Source organism: Fusarium odoratissimum (assembly GCF_000260195.1).
Source record: "Fusarium odoratissimum NRRL 54006 unplaced genomic scaffold supercont1.64, whole genome shotgun sequence".
Classification (NCBI taxonomy): Eukaryota; Fungi; Ascomycota; class Sordariomycetes; order Hypocreales; family Nectriaceae; genus Fusarium; species Fusarium odoratissimum.
The window spans coordinates 29087-48440 of NW_022158787.1; the positions used below are offsets into that span (position 1 = coordinate 29087).

Sequence of the window (19354 nt, forward strand, 5' to 3'; positions counted from 1 at the left end):
CTTGTTATGTCGTGAGTCATCAGGTAGGTAGTGTGACGAAACTCAAACACCCAAGAGGCATACTCAAGGGAACGACATCTATAAGTCTTGAGAGTCTGGACTTATGTCGTGGCATACTGAAACCAAACTGGATGTTTCATCGCCGCTAGGTGCCAAGTGATCACGCGGGTGCAATGTTCCTCCGCTGCTAACATGCTGCCGGAAGATCTTCACATCACAATAGTCCGAGAAATCCTCCGACGTTGCCAATCAACCCAAGGCGGATACGTAATTGTGCAACTGTATCATTCTGAGTCAATATCTCTTGGACCACTGTAGCCCATTCCCAACTGAACCCTTTAAGTGGTAGTTGGCGCCCCTCACATGGAGCCGCCCGACCGGCCGCCTCCCAAAGTCATCCTCTCAAAATAACAAGTATTAAGATCCACCCTCCATCATCCTTGACCCAACTCAACGCCATGGCTGCCGTGCTTCCTGAAATCAGTAACGACTCTTCCAAGATTCAGCTCGAACGAATTACCCACGTCTACTTTGAGCATCCGGATCTGGAAAAGTTCGACGCATTTGCCAAGGACTTTGGGCTTATCCCAGCCTACCAGGATACGGACTTGAACCTCTACTGTGGCTACGGAAAGGATCCCTACTGCTATGTCGCTCGCAAATCATCCACGGGAGCTCAGGCCTTCGGTGGTGCGGCCTTCGTTGCTCAGACAGAAGCCGACTTCGATAGGGCCGCGGCCCTCGACGGTGCCATGGTCTCCGAGCTGTCTCAGTTTCCAGGAGGTGGGCGCCGAGTAACGTTGAAGAGCCCGTCGGGGTTTCTTTTCCATGTCGTGCATGGGCAAGAGGAGAAAAGTCCCAACGAGTCCGCATCATCTTTGCTTGCCGAAAGCCAAGGTCCTCTCAACGGTAGTCTTGTTAAGAAAAGATTTGGTGAGTCTTGTTCTCGGTTGCTAGCTAGCCAGAGGTTAGTAGCTAATAGTGTCACCTACAGGCCAGTTCCAGAGATTTCGCCATGGCCCTGCCACGGTCCATAAACTAGGCCACTACGGCTTCATCGTCGGAGACTGGGCCAAGGAAGTCACATGGTATACAGACAATTTCAATTTCGTTCCTTCGGATGTGCAATATGAAGGAGAAAACGGAGATCTGGATGTCATCACCTTCTTGCATCTGGATTTGGGAGAGCGCTTCTCCGACCATCACTCGCTGTTCCTCTCACGTGCGCCCCCGGGGGAGCATGACCGCATGCATCATACATCCTACGAGGTGGAGGACTTTGACACGCAGCTCCTGGGTCACGACTGGCTAGCTAGCAAGGGCTATTACTCTGTCTGGGGTGTGGGCAGACACATTTTGGGGTCTCAGATATTCGACTACTGGAGAGACCCCAGTGGATTTACCATAGAGCACTACGCCGATGGCGACCTTGTCAACGTCAAGACGGGCACCAAGCGGAGCAAGGCCGGGCCGCTATCCATATGGGGGCCTCAATTTCCCGCAGATATGACCGCTGATGGGACAAGGGCCACGGCAGCTTGAGATTCCCGGCCTCACTGGACTGGATGTAGTGTACCGACATCAAGAGAATTATGCTGAACATTATAAACATACTGAATAACTCGTAAACCGAGGTACTTTGGACAACTGATGAACTCTATTGGTCATTTCCATATGAGCGCTCCAAGATGATAGCATCCGGCGTTCTCGCCTGCCTTTGCAATATCCAACACGTGGTTAGCCAGAAATTCATGTCATCAGGCATATCCTAGGCCCCCCCACACTAGAATCCAGGGTCCTCCGGCACCAACAGGTTTTGTGGGCTAGTCGTGAAGATCCGGAGGAACGTACGGTGGGGTCGACCAAGTCCCTCCGGTCCGTCCCCTCTTCTCTCCACATCAGATGCAACACTATGGAGGAGACGGGTCCAGGATTATTATTTTCTTACAAACGATCTGAAGTTACTCCGGGTGGATTGATAGCAAGACTAAGGCTATCATGCAGATCTATATCTCTAGCAATGATCCAGACATGCTTTGATTCCCATTGAAGAGCTATAATAGATGCCAAGGTGACTGGATACCTGATTAAAGCCCAATAATCGTTTGGATTTCCTTGCGGCGCAAATATTCCACATTGAGAAAATGTCTACTTGGAAGCATTTGATACGGTTCCTAGATGACGAGGGTCAGACCTACCTCGCTTCTCTGCCGGCCCCCCAAACTACCTCCGAGATAGTTAGCTCAACCGTGACGGGGTATGCTTCTTTTGCAGATCTGCTTGAGCAAAACGGTAGGCTTGTCAAGGTCGTCAAGGTACACTTCAAGCAAACCCGACAGCAATCCACGCGAAGCGTATTATCGAGTACATGAAGAACACTGACTTCGTGACACAGATTCTCGCCCCACTACCGTTTGAAGGAGACATCATCTGCATTGGGACAAACTACAGGGAACATGCAAAGGAAGCGAATGTGAGGCCGACCTACCTGAGCCGATGTTGTCGTCGCCCAACTCTTAGCGGTTGACTAATCTACTGACCCCTCATATACAGCTCCCTGTTCCCTTGGATCCCGTTATGTGGTACAAACCGAGAAGGGCTTTGGCCGGACCGGGGAAAGTGCCAATCCCTCCTATCGCGGCCAACGGCTTTCTCGACTACGAGGTACGGATTATCTCATTCCACCGCCGCGAGGAAGCCGCCTAATTAAGCTGATGCTTGTTGCCACAGGGAGAGCTCTGTATCGTGCTGTCGCGTGATGCGCGAGACGTCAAGGTCGAAGAAGCCTCAGACTACATCCTCGGGTACACCATTGGCAATGACTTGACTGCACGATTTTACCAAGACCCAAAGCGTGGCGGCGGTCAATTCACTCGATGCAAAGCCTATGATGGGTTTGCGCCTCTGGGACCGATCCTCACAAACGCCAAGACGTTCGGCGGCGTGGGGGACAAGAAGATTACCACAAAGGTGAACGGCAGTGTGTTCCAGAATAGCCTCTGCGACTTGATACACAGCCCAGAGGCCCTAGTCAGCTTCCTTTCCCAAGGTGAGCTAAAGTGCAAGAAATTGCTCTTCTCGTCTCATGAACTGACCCGCGCCCCAGGAACAACTCTGCCAGCAGGCACGGTGATTATGACAGGCTCGCCGCCGGGGATTGGCTATTTTCAGAACCCTAAGCTTAACTTGAAGGATGGGGACATAGTAGAAGTTGAGATATCTAATATTGGGACTCTGACAAATAAAATCGTCTTTCAATAAGAGCGATGACGGGGTGGAGACAGATGGCCGAGCGGTACACGTAGAACTTGGACTCTGGTAGACGATTAGATGAAAATAAAGAGATTTCCACTCAAGAACTGCAAGCCCATACAAGTCCCCAACAAACTCCTTGGGGACCGCAGAGGTCGCGTGCCTCGTAGGCCGCCCGGACGCCGCAAGCACAATAGGGTCGGTTGGAAATGTTTGATGCGTGTTCTGGGTGGGCCCCAGTCGGTAGTAACCGATGTACATGGCCTGAGTATTTCAGGGATCTTTGCGCAGGTTCTCCCAAATCCCGTGCCACAGGCGCGTCGAAACCCACTGCTATTTCAGCTTTCAGCTCACTTCTGTCATGCAGGTTGCCTTAACTCTAAGTTCGATCAGAGAATACCGGGGCCCGAACCAATCAAACAGTGACTTCTAACCATTAAAAACTACGTGGGCGAATTGATTTCCCGACCATATACTAGTTAGATAAGAGTGAGAACCCTGGACTCATCTGGAACCCAAAACTTCAGACGCGTGCACCTCTGCCATTACGCTCTTTAGGGTAGCGTTTCGCACGACCGACGATCACCAGAATCGGCTATGATCTCGCCTGAAAAGTACTATAAACCAGCTATGCGCTGAGAGCCCAATATCTTCAGTGTATAGATTTGAGAAGATGTGTTGAAGCCTCTTCAATTAATGCGAGGTGGGAGTCTTTGAGCCCCTTTGTCAGCTGTCAAAACGCCGCTGATGGCTCGCAGGTATGTACAAGGACAATCCCCTTGACATTACGCACCATGAGCAAGTCTCCAAAGATCCCAGATGGGCTATTGGATCAAACTTCATGCGCCTTCTCGAGGCGGATGTTGATCATTTAGGCGTGGATGCAAGGTCGACTTAAATGCTGGCCACGCCGTCGCTCTCGAAGTCGCCGTTAGGGGAGATCTCAAGACTGCTCTGGCAATCAATGCTTTTGCCAATCACTTCCTGCAAGGCTCTTTTGCAGATGCCCCTGGCACTACCCTGGACCAATACTTATATGCAGGTCGGGAAATGCTTGCTTGAGTCACAAGGCTCGCGATTCCGGTTCGGCAAAGAAATGGCCCTCGGAATGGATTCTCTTCTTTCAACGCCCCTCATTTATACAGAGACACGTGCAGGACAGGTCAACCAAGCCACAGTCAGTGGTTGAAGCAAGTCCCACCGCAACTTATATGCCATTTTTTTGTAGTCTGTCATAACCATTATATCGCTGACTATCCTATTGGGGCTGGTCTAGCTAGCTTTATGAGGAACAGTGGGGATTTAGCGAGGTCTGATGCACAAGTGCGGGACAGTATTTAGATAGCAGTTGAGAGCTAAGAACCCAAGATATGGGCTATTTATATGGATTAAGAGGCTATATAGAAACCTACATAAACCCTAATGTTCAGTAGCTTACTCAGCTATGGCATTTAGGCTATTGATAGAGGCGCAGCATATATGTAGGCAAACTGGCGAATTACAACCCCTGTCAGTATTGGCGGGCGCAGCGTCATCATTGTTCGAGCTTCTCCTCTCGTTCCAGGCAACCACATCTGTAGTCTATTTCAACTTCCTCATCAGCACCATCGGAACGACCCAGTTGCAGTCATTTTAAAACAAACATTAGGCATACCCACTAGAAACCTGGGGCAGCAAGATGAGCGGCCGCCAAACTTCAACTCTTCCAGGCTACTCAACTCAGCAACGCCTTTCCCAGAACCCGACTATGAGTCTCCCAACTCCCAAAATACCTGACGCTATCAAACACGGGCATACTTCTCCTTACCATAGACACCCTGAGGTCATCTTGAAGCCTCATTCTTCGCAAGCGCTACCCTTCAGGTCTATGCGACCCGTCCAAGATGGCGATGGCGCAACCAGTTCCTACTTTGAGCACTCGGACGGCAAGCGAATTAATACCGATCTTGTCTTTACCGCGGCTCTCAAGAAGCAATACCCTGAGCTCACCCTTGTTGTGGTCCCACAGTACAGCGAGATGGGCAGCTCTTGCAACTTGCTGGCTTTCGCAGGCGCCGGCTACGCTACCGTGACTCCGATCCAAGACAAGGGCGACCTGCCATCGTCGCTCGAATGGACGGTTTACTTGCCGCCCGCCCGTCGAATGGATGGCAATAAAGGATACTTGGGCGAGGCGCCCATCTTCGGCAAATTCCTCTACCAATGGGAGGGTGAGGAATTTATCGTCTATCTGGCCGATGGTCGGGATGGGTCGGAATCCTACCCACAACTTAAGAACTACTATATCCTCACGGCTGATGTCCACAAGGCTGATCAACTTGTTCTCACCGTCGGGTCATGGGCAAGCGACCTGCATAATGAAGTGTGGGTCTTCGATCAGGGCTTTTTCCACAAAGATCGCGAGCTGTGGGAGAGCGCGCAGAAATCAACATGGGAATCAGTCATCCTAGACGAGGATATGAAGAAGTCGCTCATAAATGACCACATCTCCTTCTTCGAGTCGAGGCAGACATACGCAGGTCTCGGCGTGCCATGGAAGCGAGGAATCATCTACCATGGCCCCCCTGGGAACGGAAAGACTATCAGCATTAAGGCTGCAATGCATATGCTGGCTGATAGAACCCCTCCCATTCCCACCGTCTATGTGCGTAGCCTAGAGTCGTGGAATGGGCCCCAGGGCGCTCTTTACATGATCTTTCAGAAGGCTAGGGAGTTTGCGCCCTGCTACTTGGTGTTCGAAGATATTGATTCTCTCGTCACACCCGACGTGAGGAGTTACTTCTTGAACGAGGTTGACGGCCTAAAGCGGAACGATGGCATATTTATCATCGCCAGCACTAACCATTTGGAACTCCTAGACCCAGGAATCGCAGTAAGTGTTTTAACCGTGGCATATAACTACCCGCTAATAACTTAGAAACGTCCGTCTCGGTTCGACCGAAAGTATTACTTTCCTGACCCAAACATTGACCAACGAGAGGCATATTGCCGATTTTGGCAGAAGAAGCTTAAACCCAACAAAGACATCGAGTTCCCAGACAAGTTGTGCAGGGCCATCGCTGAGATCACGGACAAATTCAGCTTTGCCTACATCCAGGAGGCGTTTGTGGCAACACTGTTAGCCATCGCTCGGCGGTCAAAGACCAAGCCAACGGTCGGAGGCTCTGCGGAGGCTTGGGTGTTAGTTGGCGATGACTTTGGGGATGCCCTAGCCTCGGATAAAGGTGACCTAGACAGACTGGAGCTCTGGGTCGAAATAAAAAAGCAGATCAAGATCCTTCGCGAAGGCATAGAAGAAGAAAATACAGCATTCTAGGGGCCAAATGCGACAGGCAGGAGGAGGCAGGAAGAAGGTAAGGCAGGGTAGAAAATCTTAAAAGGGAAACTTTCTGTTCTTATATTTTTTTCATATATTATTATATTTTAAGCTCCACAATGCCATAGTTTGCGCGCATCACGCTATCCCTGACTAACTGAAACAGCGTTGTGGGTGGACAGAAGAAGACGAAGTCTTGATGAACAATAGAGGCCACGAATAGAACATGAGCTGTCAAAGTTATTGCAATTACTATTACGACAAGATAAATAGTAGATAATCTGGTTATATACACGACTGCTCTGCAGATCCATCCAATCTCTTGATACATATCAATTCCATTGATGCTAGCCCGTGCTTCCACCAAGGGCCAATTGAAAAAGTCACCACTATTATATCATAGGTCAATTCACCTATTCTATATCTTACAATTTACCTTTTCCCGGAGTCATAGAAAAGTTACCCTTCCTGCAGTCAGATTTATTTAAAAACAACGTATATATTATATAGCTATTTAATTAGATAATTAAAGCTCTTTTTTATAGTGTTTTTGCTCAAAACTTCTGAATGCCATTCCCTATTGATCAGACCGTTACGTATTAGGCCAAGTTCAGGAGTCAAATGGGATGCTGTACCGCTATCATAGCCTACACTATCCATAAGACCAAGATTGACACTAATAACAGTGCAATGAAGACAATGACGAGGGGTGTCTACAGTAGTGCAGTATAGGTCGGGAAATCGCAATGCAATCTAAGTCATATTGCCAAGATCACACGCTTCCAAGGCTATGCTTCTCAAGTGGCCACCTAAAGCGAATACAGGAACGGCCAAAAGCAGACGTTGAAGACTGGCTGAGCTAAAACAAACTCGATTCTCGGGCATCCCCAGATTTGGCCAAGATACATAGGCCCTTCCTCTCCTATCAGGCTGTGGTTGAGGTCTTGCTAAATCTCCAAGGCTTGATCTTCCTCTCGAAAAGTTCATCGACTTCAGCTGCAGTTCGTCTAGTGCATGTTAGTACATAGTGCTCTGTATACTGTTTTATGTTCTGTTACTTACCCTGATGTATCGGGAAGTAGAAGCCATGTGCCCACAAGGAAGGGCAGTCCGACACCAGCGTAGAACCAGCCAGTCTTGAAACCCCAGTTCCACTTATTGGCGTTGACCATATATGGAGTGAGCACATTCATGACGACTCCAGCAACACAAGTGCACGCAGCGCCAAAGCCAGCTGTGTAGGGTCGAAGACGTAGAGAAGAGATCTCGGCTATGAAGCCCCAACCAGCAGCACCGTTGGAGATCATTCCAACATCTACAGATTGTTAGTGTCACAGATTATGTGCTTAGGTACATGAGAAGACTTACTCCAGAGGCATACAAACAGAACAAAGATGTTTGAAGTCGCCGTTGTCCGCGGGATTAGACCAAGAATTCCAATGACTACACAGGATGTCCATGAAAGCGTTGTGGCGTAGCATGAGATACGGCGACGACCTATTTTATCGGCCACCAAAACGACGATTAACAGCGTGGTAATATTGATGGAAGACGTGATGCATTTAATCGTGAAAGGGTCAGCCAGGCCGGCTTGCTGGAAGAAGTAGGTTCCGAAGGTCGCAAAAAGGGTGAGGCCGATGAATTGCTGCGTCAGGTTCGGCCACAGCGAGATGACAGTTCGAAGGCCATCGATTCCGCGAAAGATGGCATACCAGTGCTCCTTCTTCTGCTCAGCTGCGACCTCCCTCTCATGCTCAAAGGTCTGCACGATGATCTGATACTGATGCTCTTCATCATAGTCGACGACGCCGCGGTTGAGCCTGAGCAGCTGCTTCTTAGCACGGTCTGCGTTACCGCGACTGACGCACCAAGCGGGTGACTCTGGGAGGAAGACATAAATGAGACACATGATACCGATCTGAGCCCACTGTGTATAAATAGGGGTGAGCCAAATGTTGGGGTTCTTGCGGTTCAGCAGCTGCAGGGCGATATAGGCGAAGAAGGATCCAATAGTCCACCAGAGACTATAGCACATAAGAAGACCTCCACGGATACGGGTAGGTGCACACTCAGAGATATAGACGGGCAGAGTCGACTGAAGACAGCCAACTCCGACACCTGCGAGGAGCTTAGCGGCAAGCCAAACTGGCCAGGACCTGGCCAGGGTCTCGCACAAGACGCTGCTGACAAGGATGGTCCAATAGGTCCACATCGCAGTCTTACGGCCATATCTGTCGGACAAGAAGGGAATCGTCAACATGCCGATGATCTGACCGACTGACATGATGGAACTCCAGCCGGCCAGAATAGGAGCAGTGAGGTATTCGTCTCCGTCGGCGTTGGTCGCAGTCGCAAATTGATGGACGAAACCCTTGTTGGCAATGATACTGCCGTTGATCCTGGCTGGGATTAGTAACTGTGCACACATGGTTAAGAGAGATAACAGAGCGTACCCGATCTGATACCCATCAGTAGCAGCGCTAAAAGCCGCTGCGAAGCAATATGCCGTAGCGACTTTGAAGACCTTGACGGTTTGCCACAAGCTGAGTGACTCGTATCCCGAAGAGAGGTGTCCTGTCTCGATCTTGACCTCGGATGCTTTGAAAGCTTGCTCGACGTGGAATTCGCCAACCTCATCATCGAGTTTGGAGTTGTCAACTCCTTGCTTGGACTTGATAGAAGACATGGCAAACTGTTGTTTGATGAAAGGTGATGGCGGTCAAAGTTGGAGATGAGTGATGTAGATCAACAAGCTGTCGGGTGCATGCCTTTAAGTATTCTCTCCAGATCCGAAAGTATGGATCTAATGTTTTCCCCATGGGGTTGTCGTGAGGACTTTGCACGAGATGTCGGGGAGAATAACCGGGGTCAAGGCCACCCACTGGAGTCTGTTCCTTGAGTCTCGTGGCAGGTGACAGAACGATGTGGGGTATGGGTAACCTCAATAGGATCATGACCATGAAACATGTTGCATCTCTGGTTAAGGTTTTAGCCGCCTGGAATAGTTCAACTATTGATGATGTGAAGGCTTGAATGCGCTGAATGCACGATCAATGGGTTGCAATGATTTTCCTACTGAATCTTACCTCGAAACTAGTGCAGAATTGTTAAGCTTTTGCTCAGTGGCGGCTCTAGACCTCTTGATGCTGTTGAAATTTGGGACTAACCTCGGGGACGCTCCCCGGGAGGTAGACTCTGATTGGGCTTTGTTGATTGGCTGAGCAGGTTCCGTACGAACGGGGAGCCTCCCCGATCGCCAATCAGATCCAGAAATATCAGCGGCAACTCAATCTCCAGAACCATAGCAGTGGAATCTTTCGTCAATCTCGGTTTATCTTGGAGCGAAGAGTATTGTTTTCGGGCTTTTTCAATTATCGGTTTACATTGAACGAATATCCTCCTGTTTGCTTCATCCAGGTGCGCTGCCTATCTACCAGCTTCTCAAGACGATATGCAGGAAACAAACAGCTCCGAGCCTACAGCAACCATGGCTCAAACCTTTGAGCGCATCGCGAACGACTTACAGCCTAAACTCCATCGATGCACCCGGGCTCCGCAGAGGATAGTTGAATTCGAGAAAGCCAGCCCGTCTTTCTTCGGCGTCAAGGCTTGCGCTGTTGACCATGGCATCAACGACCTCTCTTGGGGAAAAGGGTCCGACTTTATCCTCGATTTCGGCATCCATATGGTCGGATATCTTTCATTCCACTTGGACTACGTCGGGCAAAACATGGACGCGCCATGTCGGCTCCGCCTCACCTTTGGCGAGTCGCCACTTGATGTGACAATGGATATGAACAATGTGAACACCTGGATCAGCACCGCTTGGCTTCCCGACGAGGTCATCAATATCGACATATGCCCGCAGACAATAAGTCTTTCCCGTCGATACTCCTTCCGATACTTGCGCGTTCAGATCATTGATACGTCTCCCAAGTTCAAGGTGTCGTTCTCGAACGTACAATGCGAATCAGTCAGCGCCGTCAGTCAAGACCATCGGATCGATGCGGTTGAGTTTCCAGATCCCCTTCTGCAGGACATCGACCATGTTTGTATTTCCACGCTGAGAGATTGCATGCAGACTGTATATGAAGATGGCCCAAGGAGAGATAGAAGGCTTTGGATTGGAGATCTTCGTCTTCAAGCTCTAGCAAACTACAGCACATTTCGGGATTTAGATCTTGTCAAGAGATGTCTTTTCCAGTTTGCAGCAGTCCGACGTGAGGACGGCTCATTGCCAGCGTGCATCTTTGAAAAGCCCACGTTGACGGCTTCGACAGACTACATCGTCGACTACGATGCTCTATTTGCCGCTATTGTGTATGACTATGTTGAGGCTTCTGGGGATATGGAAGCTGGGCTTCTCCTTTGGGAGACTGTTCTCGACTGTCCAAAGCGACTACTGAGCAACCTCAATCCCACCTCCTATGTTTTCGAGGCCGAGCGCAGCAAGCATCACATCTTTCTCGACTGGGCAAAGGGTCTCGATAAGAGTGCGGGAGCTCACGGGGTATTACTTTATTGTCTGAAGGTTACGAACAAGCTCGCCGTGCGCCTGAACAAGCAGCCTCCCTACAATGAACTGATTCTCAAAATGACAGACGCTGCAAACTCATTCCTAAAAGACGGTATTTTTGTGTCTGGGCAAGCTCAGCAAGTCAGCTACGCCTCCGCCGCATGGCTCGTTCTATGCGGAGCCTTTCCTCCAGAAATCGCACGCAAAGCCTTCCTCGCCACTCTTGCACACCCAAATGCCGTGAAGCCACTAACGCCTTACCTATGGCACCACATTTGCGACGCTCTCGCGATGCTGGGATGCTACGATGAATGTGTTGATCTTATCAAGTCTTACTGGGGCGGTATGGTGGAGGCAGGGGCAGACACGTTCTGGGAATGTTATGATGCGCAGGATTGTATGGCTAGTCCATATGGGGATGTACGGAATAACAGTTGGTGCCATGCTTGGAGCTGTACGCCGACATACCTGCTTAGGACGACGCTGCGAGATACGGTCAAGGCGAGAGGCGTGGGTAAGGTCACGATGGATGAGCTGGACCAAAAATGGATCGAGAGGTCTTTGAGTGATTCTGTAGTATAATGTATCATAAGCTGGGAGTTAAGATTGTGACCGACATCGATGACTTGTGATGGATTTTGAGTAGCCCGAATGGGGCTTAACCTGCTTGTGCTTGAATGTCTATGAGAGTCAAAGGCATGACCAGTATGTCTTAACCGAACAAGAATGAAGCCTGGTGAACAATGCCGAGCATTTAAAAAGCCTTTCTATTTAGCTTGTTAAAGAATAGAGACTCCTTAAATTCAAGTATTAGGCCAGCTACCTACCCTGGAATATTGATCCAAGGTGCTGATATAGGGTAGGCCCTTGCATAAGTGAGAAATGAATGACACCTACTAACCTAAAATTACAGCGCTAGGCCGAGCTGGACTAGCATGCCCCAGCTTTTAGCTGAGCCTGCACTTAATTTATTCATAAACCCTGTACACGGTCGGGGAGGACCCGAACCTCTTACTCTGCTCGATACCCTCTCTTCTTTCTCCCATAATGCAGTCTCAAGCCCACACCCAAGACGATGCTTCAACGGAGACCAGCCGCACAAACAAGAGAACTCGCCTTGACCCACAGCTAAATGCAACGGGCAGAGACCGATCCTCGGGCGCCCAGCCAACCCGGAGACGCGTTGCCGTAGCATGCAAAGTGTGCCGTTCCAGGAAGACGAAGTGCGACAGCCGCTGGCCGGTTTGCAGCTACTGTGAGAAGAGCAACTCAGAGTGCCGATACGATACTGTAGACTCGGCAGATCGGCCCTTGTACGTTTTCTTTTTCCTTTTCTTGGCTCCATGAACTGACCAGGACCTCTTTCGGCTGAAGAAGTCACGATTTGGGCATGCAGATCTTGCAGGCCGTCCGAGACTTATCACAAGTTGTGAGAGAACAACGCTCACCGGACCTATCCGATACACCCTCTCATACCCAACATGTAATACAGCCAACAAGACATAGTGAAGCTGACTCCCTGGTCAACTTAACTGCTACACCACAGTCCATTCCAGCTCCCGAAGGTCACGTTGAAAGATTCTCAGAAGGACTCGATAGGATCTTGACATGGAATGTGTTTCCACAAGAAATCGACCCTATCCCCGTCGATGACGGGAGCTTGATGGCTATGCCCGACGAGATCCCTCCAATAAGTTTCCCAGAGCTAAAGAGGTTGCAGAAATGCTATCTCAGTACTGTCCACAGCGTCAACCCCATTCTAGACGTCGTTGTTCTCGACCAGTATGTTACAAAAGTCTCCGAAAATGGCCTGGACTGGACGACGCAGACATGCCTTGTTGCCCTTGTATGTGCCATCGGCGCATTGTGTCACGACCCGCATGTCGAAACACCAAAGAGCCATAATAGTTGGGATGTTGACCAAACCACGGATATTGCTTATAGGTACTGGAGCGTCGCGTGTAAACGGCTTGGGAGAGCAATGAGTCACAATACGTTGGAATCAGCCCAGTGTTTGTGTTTGGCAGGGTAAGATGCTTTGGTGCAGACATACCTCTTATAGTTCTCGAATCTATACGGAGGCAAGCAAACTGACGTGGGTTGCAGCATCTGGTTTATGTGTAATCTACAACCACTCGAGGCCTGGAGGTATTTTACGATGGCAGGAAACTCCTGTTATTCTGCAATATGGGCCAGGTAAGACATCAAGGATTAACAACGCCGATGTCAACACTTACACAGCCCATAGAGAATCTGCCATGCCTTCCTGGCCACAGAATTCCCCTTCCAGCCCACAAGCAATCAAGCAAAGCATTTTCTACACCGCATATAAATCAGAAGTGTACGTGAGAAGCTCTGTCAGTACGTCCTATTACTAATATAGGTGGTCGCACATAGCGAGATTCGCTACGAGATACCCAGCTTGCCTGGCTCGATGCTGGAACACATCGAGGATCGCCTCACGTTTCCGTCACCGCCAGCAGCGAATTGCCTGTTCGACGAGACTATAGCTTGGTACTACTTCCTCGCAGACATCGCCGCCCGACATTTGATCAACCGCATCGTCGACGCCAAGGTTGAGATCTCCGGGTGCCCCAGCGAAGTGCAAGCCAGGACTTTACTCCGATCATACGAGGTTTTCGGCTCACAGCTGCAAGACTGGTATCTGTCCCTACCGCCAGAGATATCGTTCCCGCCGCCGGATGCAACCATCTCCCCCGAGTCGAATATCTATAAAAGAATCCTTCGTTCGCGGTATCTCTTTATCAAGGAGCTTCTGTGTCGGCCGTTCGTACGACTATGTCTCAACTACGACCTTGAACTCCCCAGCGCTCTGGATGATGAGATAGTCAGTATAGCCTCCCTAGGCCTCCAGTATTGCGCTTGGCGACTAAAGGCTGTGGATCGAATGAACAAGCTCGATCATGGACTGTGGATATGGATTCGAAATAGCACAGCTTGCTCTATGATACTGATTGGTGCTGCTCGGAGCCTCCAGTTCCACTCTGTCACTGCATCTAAGCGACTAGTACTTCCTCAAGACTGGCGTGAGATTGTTGTTTCTTTCTTACATGGGCTTGAGAAGTATTCTCACGAGACAAGAGGCGGCGTAGCTGCATGCTATCGACTTGTGACATGGGGTCTTGACGGGTTTCAACCAAGCTCACCGGATATCATTTGACAAGATAAATAGACAACACAGTATTTCATTCTTGTAACTCGAAGGAACTTAGTCTAGCTGATACTTTGCCCCGGTTCTTAGGCGCTCCCCATATCTATAAGATATAACAATCATGCTGATCATAGCCAACGATACACCCGCAAGCAATGTATTCCCCCATCCCTGGCCGATGGCATCAAACATCTTTGGACCAGCAAGAGGCAAAAGTGCACCTCCAATACTTCTAAGTACAGTGTTCGCCGCAGTAGCACTAGCAGCATAAGTCGGGAAAGCGTCTACCAAATAAGTGCTCACAGAAGTAAACACTGTGATCATCCCAAACCCAATCATAAACGTTCCAATGACAGGCACAAACCAAAAGACTCCATACTCTGTTGTCCATCCATATACCAAAAGCCCGATTGGAATTATCGCACTGCACGGTATCATGAGGGGGAGACGGTACTCAGGTTTGAGTTCGCCGCCTCGGGCCATTCTTCTCAGGATTGGATCTGAGACCATGCCGAAGAGTATAAGTCCGACAATTTGACCGCATCCGAAGCCGAGATAGATAAGACCGACGTTGGTGACTATGCCATATTTCTTTTTGAAGGTTTCGGAGACCGTCGTGAATAAAAGGTATAGAGTTCCGTAGGCGATTGCGGTCAGGAATGAGAGGCCGAAGATAATTGGCGAGAAGAAAAGCATCTTCAATGGGCGGGCCAGGCTTCTCTTGATGAGTTGGCTGTGCGGCGTTGCGACTGGCAAGTCTTCGGTGTCACGCTCCTTTTGCAATTTCCTGAGTTTCTTTCTCTGAAGGGTTGGAGCGTGAGTCTCTTTTTGGACGAAGGCGCAGATAACAAGCACAGTCCCAGTCTGGAACAACATATCAGTACATGCAGGATGCAGAACCGTCAGAAACGAATCTCCCTACCATTATAATAAGCAGCCAAAAGTTCCATCTCCAACCCAGACCTCTCGAGACATACGCACCCACAGCAGGCCCGAGACTCGGACCCAGCAACACAGGCATATTCCAAATAGCCATCGCGCGACCTCGCTCCTCCTGAGAGAAACAGTCTGCAACGCTCGCAGGTCCAATAGTCAACGGACACGCGCCGGCCAGTCCCGTCAGGAGACGGAAGATTATAAGCATAGGCATGTTGATGGACAGAGCGCATGCGATGTTTGTAAGGAGGAAGACGATCATGCAGATGCGGTATACGGGGAGTCGGCCGTAGATCTCGCTCAGCGGGGCGAGGAAGAGAGGACCGAAGGCGTAGCCTAGGAGGTAGATTGATACCATGAATGAACCTATGTTGGGATTCGTTTCGTGCATTTCGTCCATGATGGGTTGGATTGCTGGTGCGATCATGGACGATGCAAAGGGGCTGTTGTGATAGGCAGGGTCAGCGATATGAGGTAGACTTGGGCGCTTCAATCAGGGCACGTACGTTAAGAGTGTCAGAATAGATACTATCATGATATTGATCCATCTTTTCGACTTTGGCCAATTCAATGGCATATCTGGGTCATCCAGGACATTCATATCCAGAATATCGTTGGGAGGTTGAGGTGAGTCCTCGTGTTTTTCCTTTTCTGCCATGGTTGAGGTTGGAGGGAGGGTATCCTGTGAGGTTGATTCGATGTTGTTGGCCATGTCTACATTGACCGCGATGTCGATGGTCAGGGCATAGGCAATGTCAGTCGATGGATAAGAGTCATATATAATCACCCATTGATATCAATTGATTCTTAAACAGCCTGTGGAGGCAAGCAAAACAAGGGATATGAAGGAAAGAAAAAGGCGAAGCCATTTACTTTGGATGCGTCTAAGCAATCGCCATCGGCATCATGACGTTTAAACCCGTCGGCGGAGCTCCCCGATACGAAACCCACTTACGGAGTAGGCGCTCTGCATATCCTGTCAGCAGGTTGCATACGCTAGCAAGGGTTATCCCGGAACCGAGTCTGAATGTCGTTAGCCTTCCGGGGTGCTCTCCCAGTGGCCCGTTTCTACAGCTCTAGGGTGGTTGTCAGAAGAAAAGAAGCGGGCGCTGCTAAGATGGCGAAATAAAGCACATATCTTGCTAGGTGGGAAGAAATAAACGAATTGTAGTATAGCGTTATATAAATTTGTCATTTATTAGGTCTTGCGAATTGGCAAGGAAGTCATTAATCAAGTATCAGTTAAATGATAAATGTAGTATCTAGACGCCTTGCTCTTTGACGAGCTGCAATCTTCATTCATGTTGGTTTCACTGTATTTTCGTGTTCAATGAGACCTGGGTAGGATTCTAGACTTGTAATAAAAGAATAATATTTATCTTCTACTTATAGTAAAGCTCATGAAATGGACTCTTCTGATGCTGTCTAATATATTCTTCAAAGCCCACTCCATCTAGTGGTTTCCTCCACATGCAAATTCCCCTCAAGCAGAACCACCTTACTACTCGATCCTACCAATACTCTATACACACCTCTCTCGCTCGACCAACAGTGTAGTTCCTCATCCCAAAATGATGTAGTGAATCTATCCAGGGGAAATTCTACCCTCCGAGTCTCACCAGGCTGCAGGTATGTTTTCTTGAAACCTTTCAACTCCTTTTTAGGTCTCTGTATTGAAGACGTTGCCTCGTCGGCAGCGATGTAAAGCTGAGATACTTCAGCTCCAGGCACGGAGCCAGAGTTGGTGATCTCGAAGCTCACGTGGGAGGATGCGAGGTTCAGCTTGTCGTAGGTAAATGTGGTATAAGATAGACCGTGGCTGTGAATGTCATGTTAGTTTGTTTGGAGCAGAGTATTGACTTGTTCACTCACCCAAAAGGATATAGCACGTCTCGATCGACCTTTTCGTAGTACCGATACCCGACATAAATATCCTCACCATAGATAACACGTCCCCTCTCGCTACCAAAGTTCAAAAACGTGGGCGTGTCTTGTAAGCGGCGTGGAAATGAAAGCGGGAGTTTTCCACTGGGGCAGGTTGCGCCAAACAAAACATCAGCAATACCATTTCCAGTCTCGTTTCCAGCTAACCAAGCATGTACATGAGTCTTGGCACTTTCAGCCCAGAGCATGTTGAAAGGAGTGCCGCTCTGCGTCACCACGATGGCGTCTGGAACCGCTGCCAACACGGCTGATGCAAGTCGAGGAAGCGATCTAGGAAGATCCATGTGAGGCCTGTCAAAGCCCTCAGATTCTTGATCTCTCGTCATCCCAACACACAAGATGGTCACATCTGACTGCAGCGCTGCTGAGACGGCGTTCTGGATGCCGATTTCAGGGTCAATTGCACTCGCTAGACCAACTCTTCCCGCTCCGCCGCCAAAGTTGACCACGCCTGGCTTGACGAGCTTGGAAGATGGTGCGCTCTCATACTCGACGGTGATGCGGTACTTCTGACCCTGGACAAGACGCTTTTGAGCCTTTTCCTCGACAGTTCCTTTGCCGAAGAAAAATGTCCCACCTCGCTGGACAAGATTATTATCGATCAGGAGCTGACCGTCAACATAGAGTCGCGCAGATCCATAGACTGCGAGCCCAAACTCAAACACCCCTGTTTCTTGAATGACGAGATCGCCTTCCACAGTTGCATAGAAGAGCTTGTCTAGCTTCGGATGCGAGTAGCCCATAAGTAGCCAAGAGGAATCAGGCAGATGGCTCTCGTCGATGATCTCGCGGCCGGGTACACTGGGGCCCTGACTGTAGAAGCGCATTCGCATACCCGGCGATCCCTCCGGCGTAGTCATCATTTCGCCCTGCATGAGAGGATTCCACCCACTTGCTGAAGCGCCGACTTCGTATCGTACCTCGACATCAGGCGGTAGTTGGGCCACGATCCCTTCGTAGGGAGAAACAGTGTAGTACGGCCGAAGATGCGCAGAGCCGCCTCCACAGAACGAAGTGGTCTTCATGTTCGGTCCGATCAAAGCAATGCTTTTGAAAGGTCGCTTGAGGGGAAGTTGGTTATTCTCATTCTTCAACAAGACAACGCTGTCACCGGCGAGCTTTCGGTTGAGCTGCCTGTCTTCGGGATAGTCGCGTCCTCCTTCTTCCGCCGCAACGGGAACCTTTGTGCATCTTTGGACGAACTCGAGGACATTTCGCGCTCGAGCATCTATGGTTGATCGGGATACCTTTCGGGTTGACACGGCAAGGTCGAGAAGCTGGCCGCGTTGCCTCGTTGGTCCTGGCATTTCGAGATCCAGTCCTGCATTGATGGCTTCGGTAGTAGAATAGGTCCCGAACCTGGAGCAAGAAGTAAACGTCAGTATCGGCTGTAGTTTGGGAGGAGGCGGGTTTGCTGCGCACCAATCGCTCATGATCAGACCCTTCCACTGCCACTCTTCGCGGAGCAAAGAGTCAAGAAAATCCCTGTTTTCCGAAACATGTTTGCCATTGACTTTATTGTAGCAAGCCATGACACCCCCAGGCGCCGCATCACTAAGCGCAATCTGGAAAGGAAGCATATGAACCTCCCTCAACGCGCGCTCACTGGCAACCACGTTGACGCCAACTCTTTCGTGCTCTTGATCATTCGCAAGCCAGTGCTTGATAATCGACACGACGCCCGTGGACTGCACGCCTTTGATGTAGGCAGCAGCTAGTTTGCCTGTTGCATAAGGGTCCTCTGCCATTGACTCGAAGCCACGGCCACCGAGGGGAGAGCGCTGGATACACACTGTAGGGCCGAGCCAGCAGTGGGCGCCTTTCGCTATACACTCGTTGCCTATCAGTACGCCTGCCTTGTATAGTAGATCCTGGTCCCAGGTGGCTGCTAGACCGGTACCGCAGGGCAAGCATGCTGCTGGTACGCCGTCGACGAATTTGGTTCCTCGCACGCCATTTGGTCCGTCGCTGACACGCACGGATGGAACGTTGAATGCTGGGAGAGGGTTCGTGTGCCAAAAGTCTCGGCCTGAAGTACAAAGCAGATTAGGAGTTGAGTCTCAAGGTGAGAAGTTGATGAAGTATTACTCACCGGAGAGTAGAGATATCTTGTCAGAGACAGATGCGTTTTGGATGACATGTTCAACGTCAAAATCGCTGTGAACGTCGTCAGGGGTCACCTTCTTCAAAACCATGGTTGTATAAAAATGTGCGTGTT

General features: G+C 49.8%; 8 protein-coding genes across 8 annotated transcripts; 5 read left to right on the forward strand and 3 right to left on the reverse strand.

Annotated features, from left to right (window-relative positions):
* Positions 1–458: 458 nt before the first annotated feature.
* FOIG_16023 (uncharacterized protein) lies at positions 459–1542 on the forward strand (the record flags this gene model as incomplete). The annotated part of the gene is made up of 2 exons (XM_031217443.1): positions 459–933; positions 995–1542. The coding sequence occupies 2 exons, from the start codon at positions 459–461 to the stop codon at positions 1540–1542; spliced, it is 1023 nt and encodes a 340-aa protein (XP_031052818.1).
* Positions 1543–2144: 602 nt separating this feature from the next.
* On the forward strand, positions 2145–3133 carry FOIG_16024 (uncharacterized protein; the record flags this gene model as incomplete). Its single annotated transcript, XM_031217444.1, has 5 exons — positions 2145–2315; positions 2396–2473; positions 2554–2664; positions 2731–3030; positions 3107–3133. 5 exons carry the CDS (start codon positions 2145–2147, stop codon positions 3131–3133), a joined length of 687 nt encoding a protein of 228 aa, XP_031052819.1.
* A 1685-nt stretch (positions 3134–4818) lies between these two features.
* FOIG_16025 (uncharacterized protein) lies at positions 4819–6885 on the forward strand. Its single transcript, XM_031217445.1, has 2 exons — positions 4819–6124; positions 6170–6885. The coding sequence occupies exons 1-2, from the start codon at positions 4931–4933 to the stop codon at positions 6566–6568; spliced, it is 1593 nt and encodes a 530-aa protein (XP_031052820.1). The 5' UTR covers positions 4819–4930; the 3' UTR covers positions 6569–6885.
* Positions 6886–7493: 608 nt separating this feature from the next.
* FOIG_16026 (uncharacterized protein) lies at positions 7494–9277 on the reverse strand (the record flags this gene model as incomplete). Its single annotated transcript, XM_031217446.1, has 4 exons — positions 9022–9277; positions 7937–8967; positions 7631–7883; positions 7494–7575 (listed from the first exon to the last, which is right to left on the reverse strand). Exons 1-4 carry the CDS (start codon positions 9252–9254, stop codon positions 7494–7496), a joined length of 1599 nt encoding a protein of 532 aa, XP_031052821.1. The 5' UTR covers positions 9255–9277.
* Positions 9278–10055: 778 nt separating this feature from the next.
* FOIG_16027 (uncharacterized protein) lies at positions 10056–11666 on the forward strand (the record flags this gene model as incomplete). Its single annotated transcript, XM_031217447.1, has 1 exon — positions 10056–11666. One exon carries the CDS (start codon positions 10056–10058, stop codon positions 11664–11666), a length of 1611 nt encoding a protein of 536 aa, XP_031052822.1.
* A 465-nt stretch (positions 11667–12131) lies between these two features.
* On the forward strand, positions 12132–14265 carry FOIG_16028 (uncharacterized protein; the record flags this gene model as incomplete). The annotated part of the gene is made up of 5 exons (XM_031217448.1): positions 12132–12397; positions 12459–13112; positions 13191–13280; positions 13333–13425; positions 13482–14265. 5 exons carry the CDS (start codon positions 12132–12134, stop codon positions 14263–14265), a joined length of 1887 nt encoding a protein of 628 aa, XP_031052823.1.
* Positions 14266–14313: 48 nt separating this feature from the next.
* FOIG_16029 (uncharacterized protein) lies at positions 14314–15850 on the reverse strand (the record flags this gene model as incomplete). The annotated part of the gene is made up of 3 exons (XM_031217449.1): positions 14314–15120; positions 15179–15635; positions 15699–15850. The coding sequence occupies 3 exons, from the start codon at positions 15848–15850 to the stop codon at positions 14314–14316; spliced, it is 1416 nt and encodes a 471-aa protein (XP_031052824.1).
* A 348-nt stretch (positions 15851–16198) lies between these two features.
* Positions 16199–19331, reverse strand: FOIG_16030 (beta-glucosidase K; the record flags this gene model as incomplete). The annotated part of the gene is made up of 5 exons (XM_031217450.1): positions 16199–16215; positions 16812–17011; positions 17065–18495; positions 18559–19165; positions 19229–19331. The coding sequence occupies 5 exons, from the start codon at positions 19329–19331 to the stop codon at positions 16199–16201; spliced, it is 2358 nt and encodes a 785-aa protein (XP_031052825.1).
* Positions 19332–19354: the final 23 nt, after the last annotated feature.

Bases quoted from the DNA above. Each gene is read 5' to 3' on its own strand.
- FOIG_16025 (XM_031217445.1), top strand. From the start codon at position 4,931: ATGAGCGGCCGCCAAACTTCAACTCTTCCAGGCTACTCAACTCAGCAA. The intron at 6,125-6,169 runs GTAAGTGTTTTA...CTAATAACTTAG, and splicing joins TCCTAGACCCAGGAATCGCA to AAACGTCCGTCTCGGTTCGA.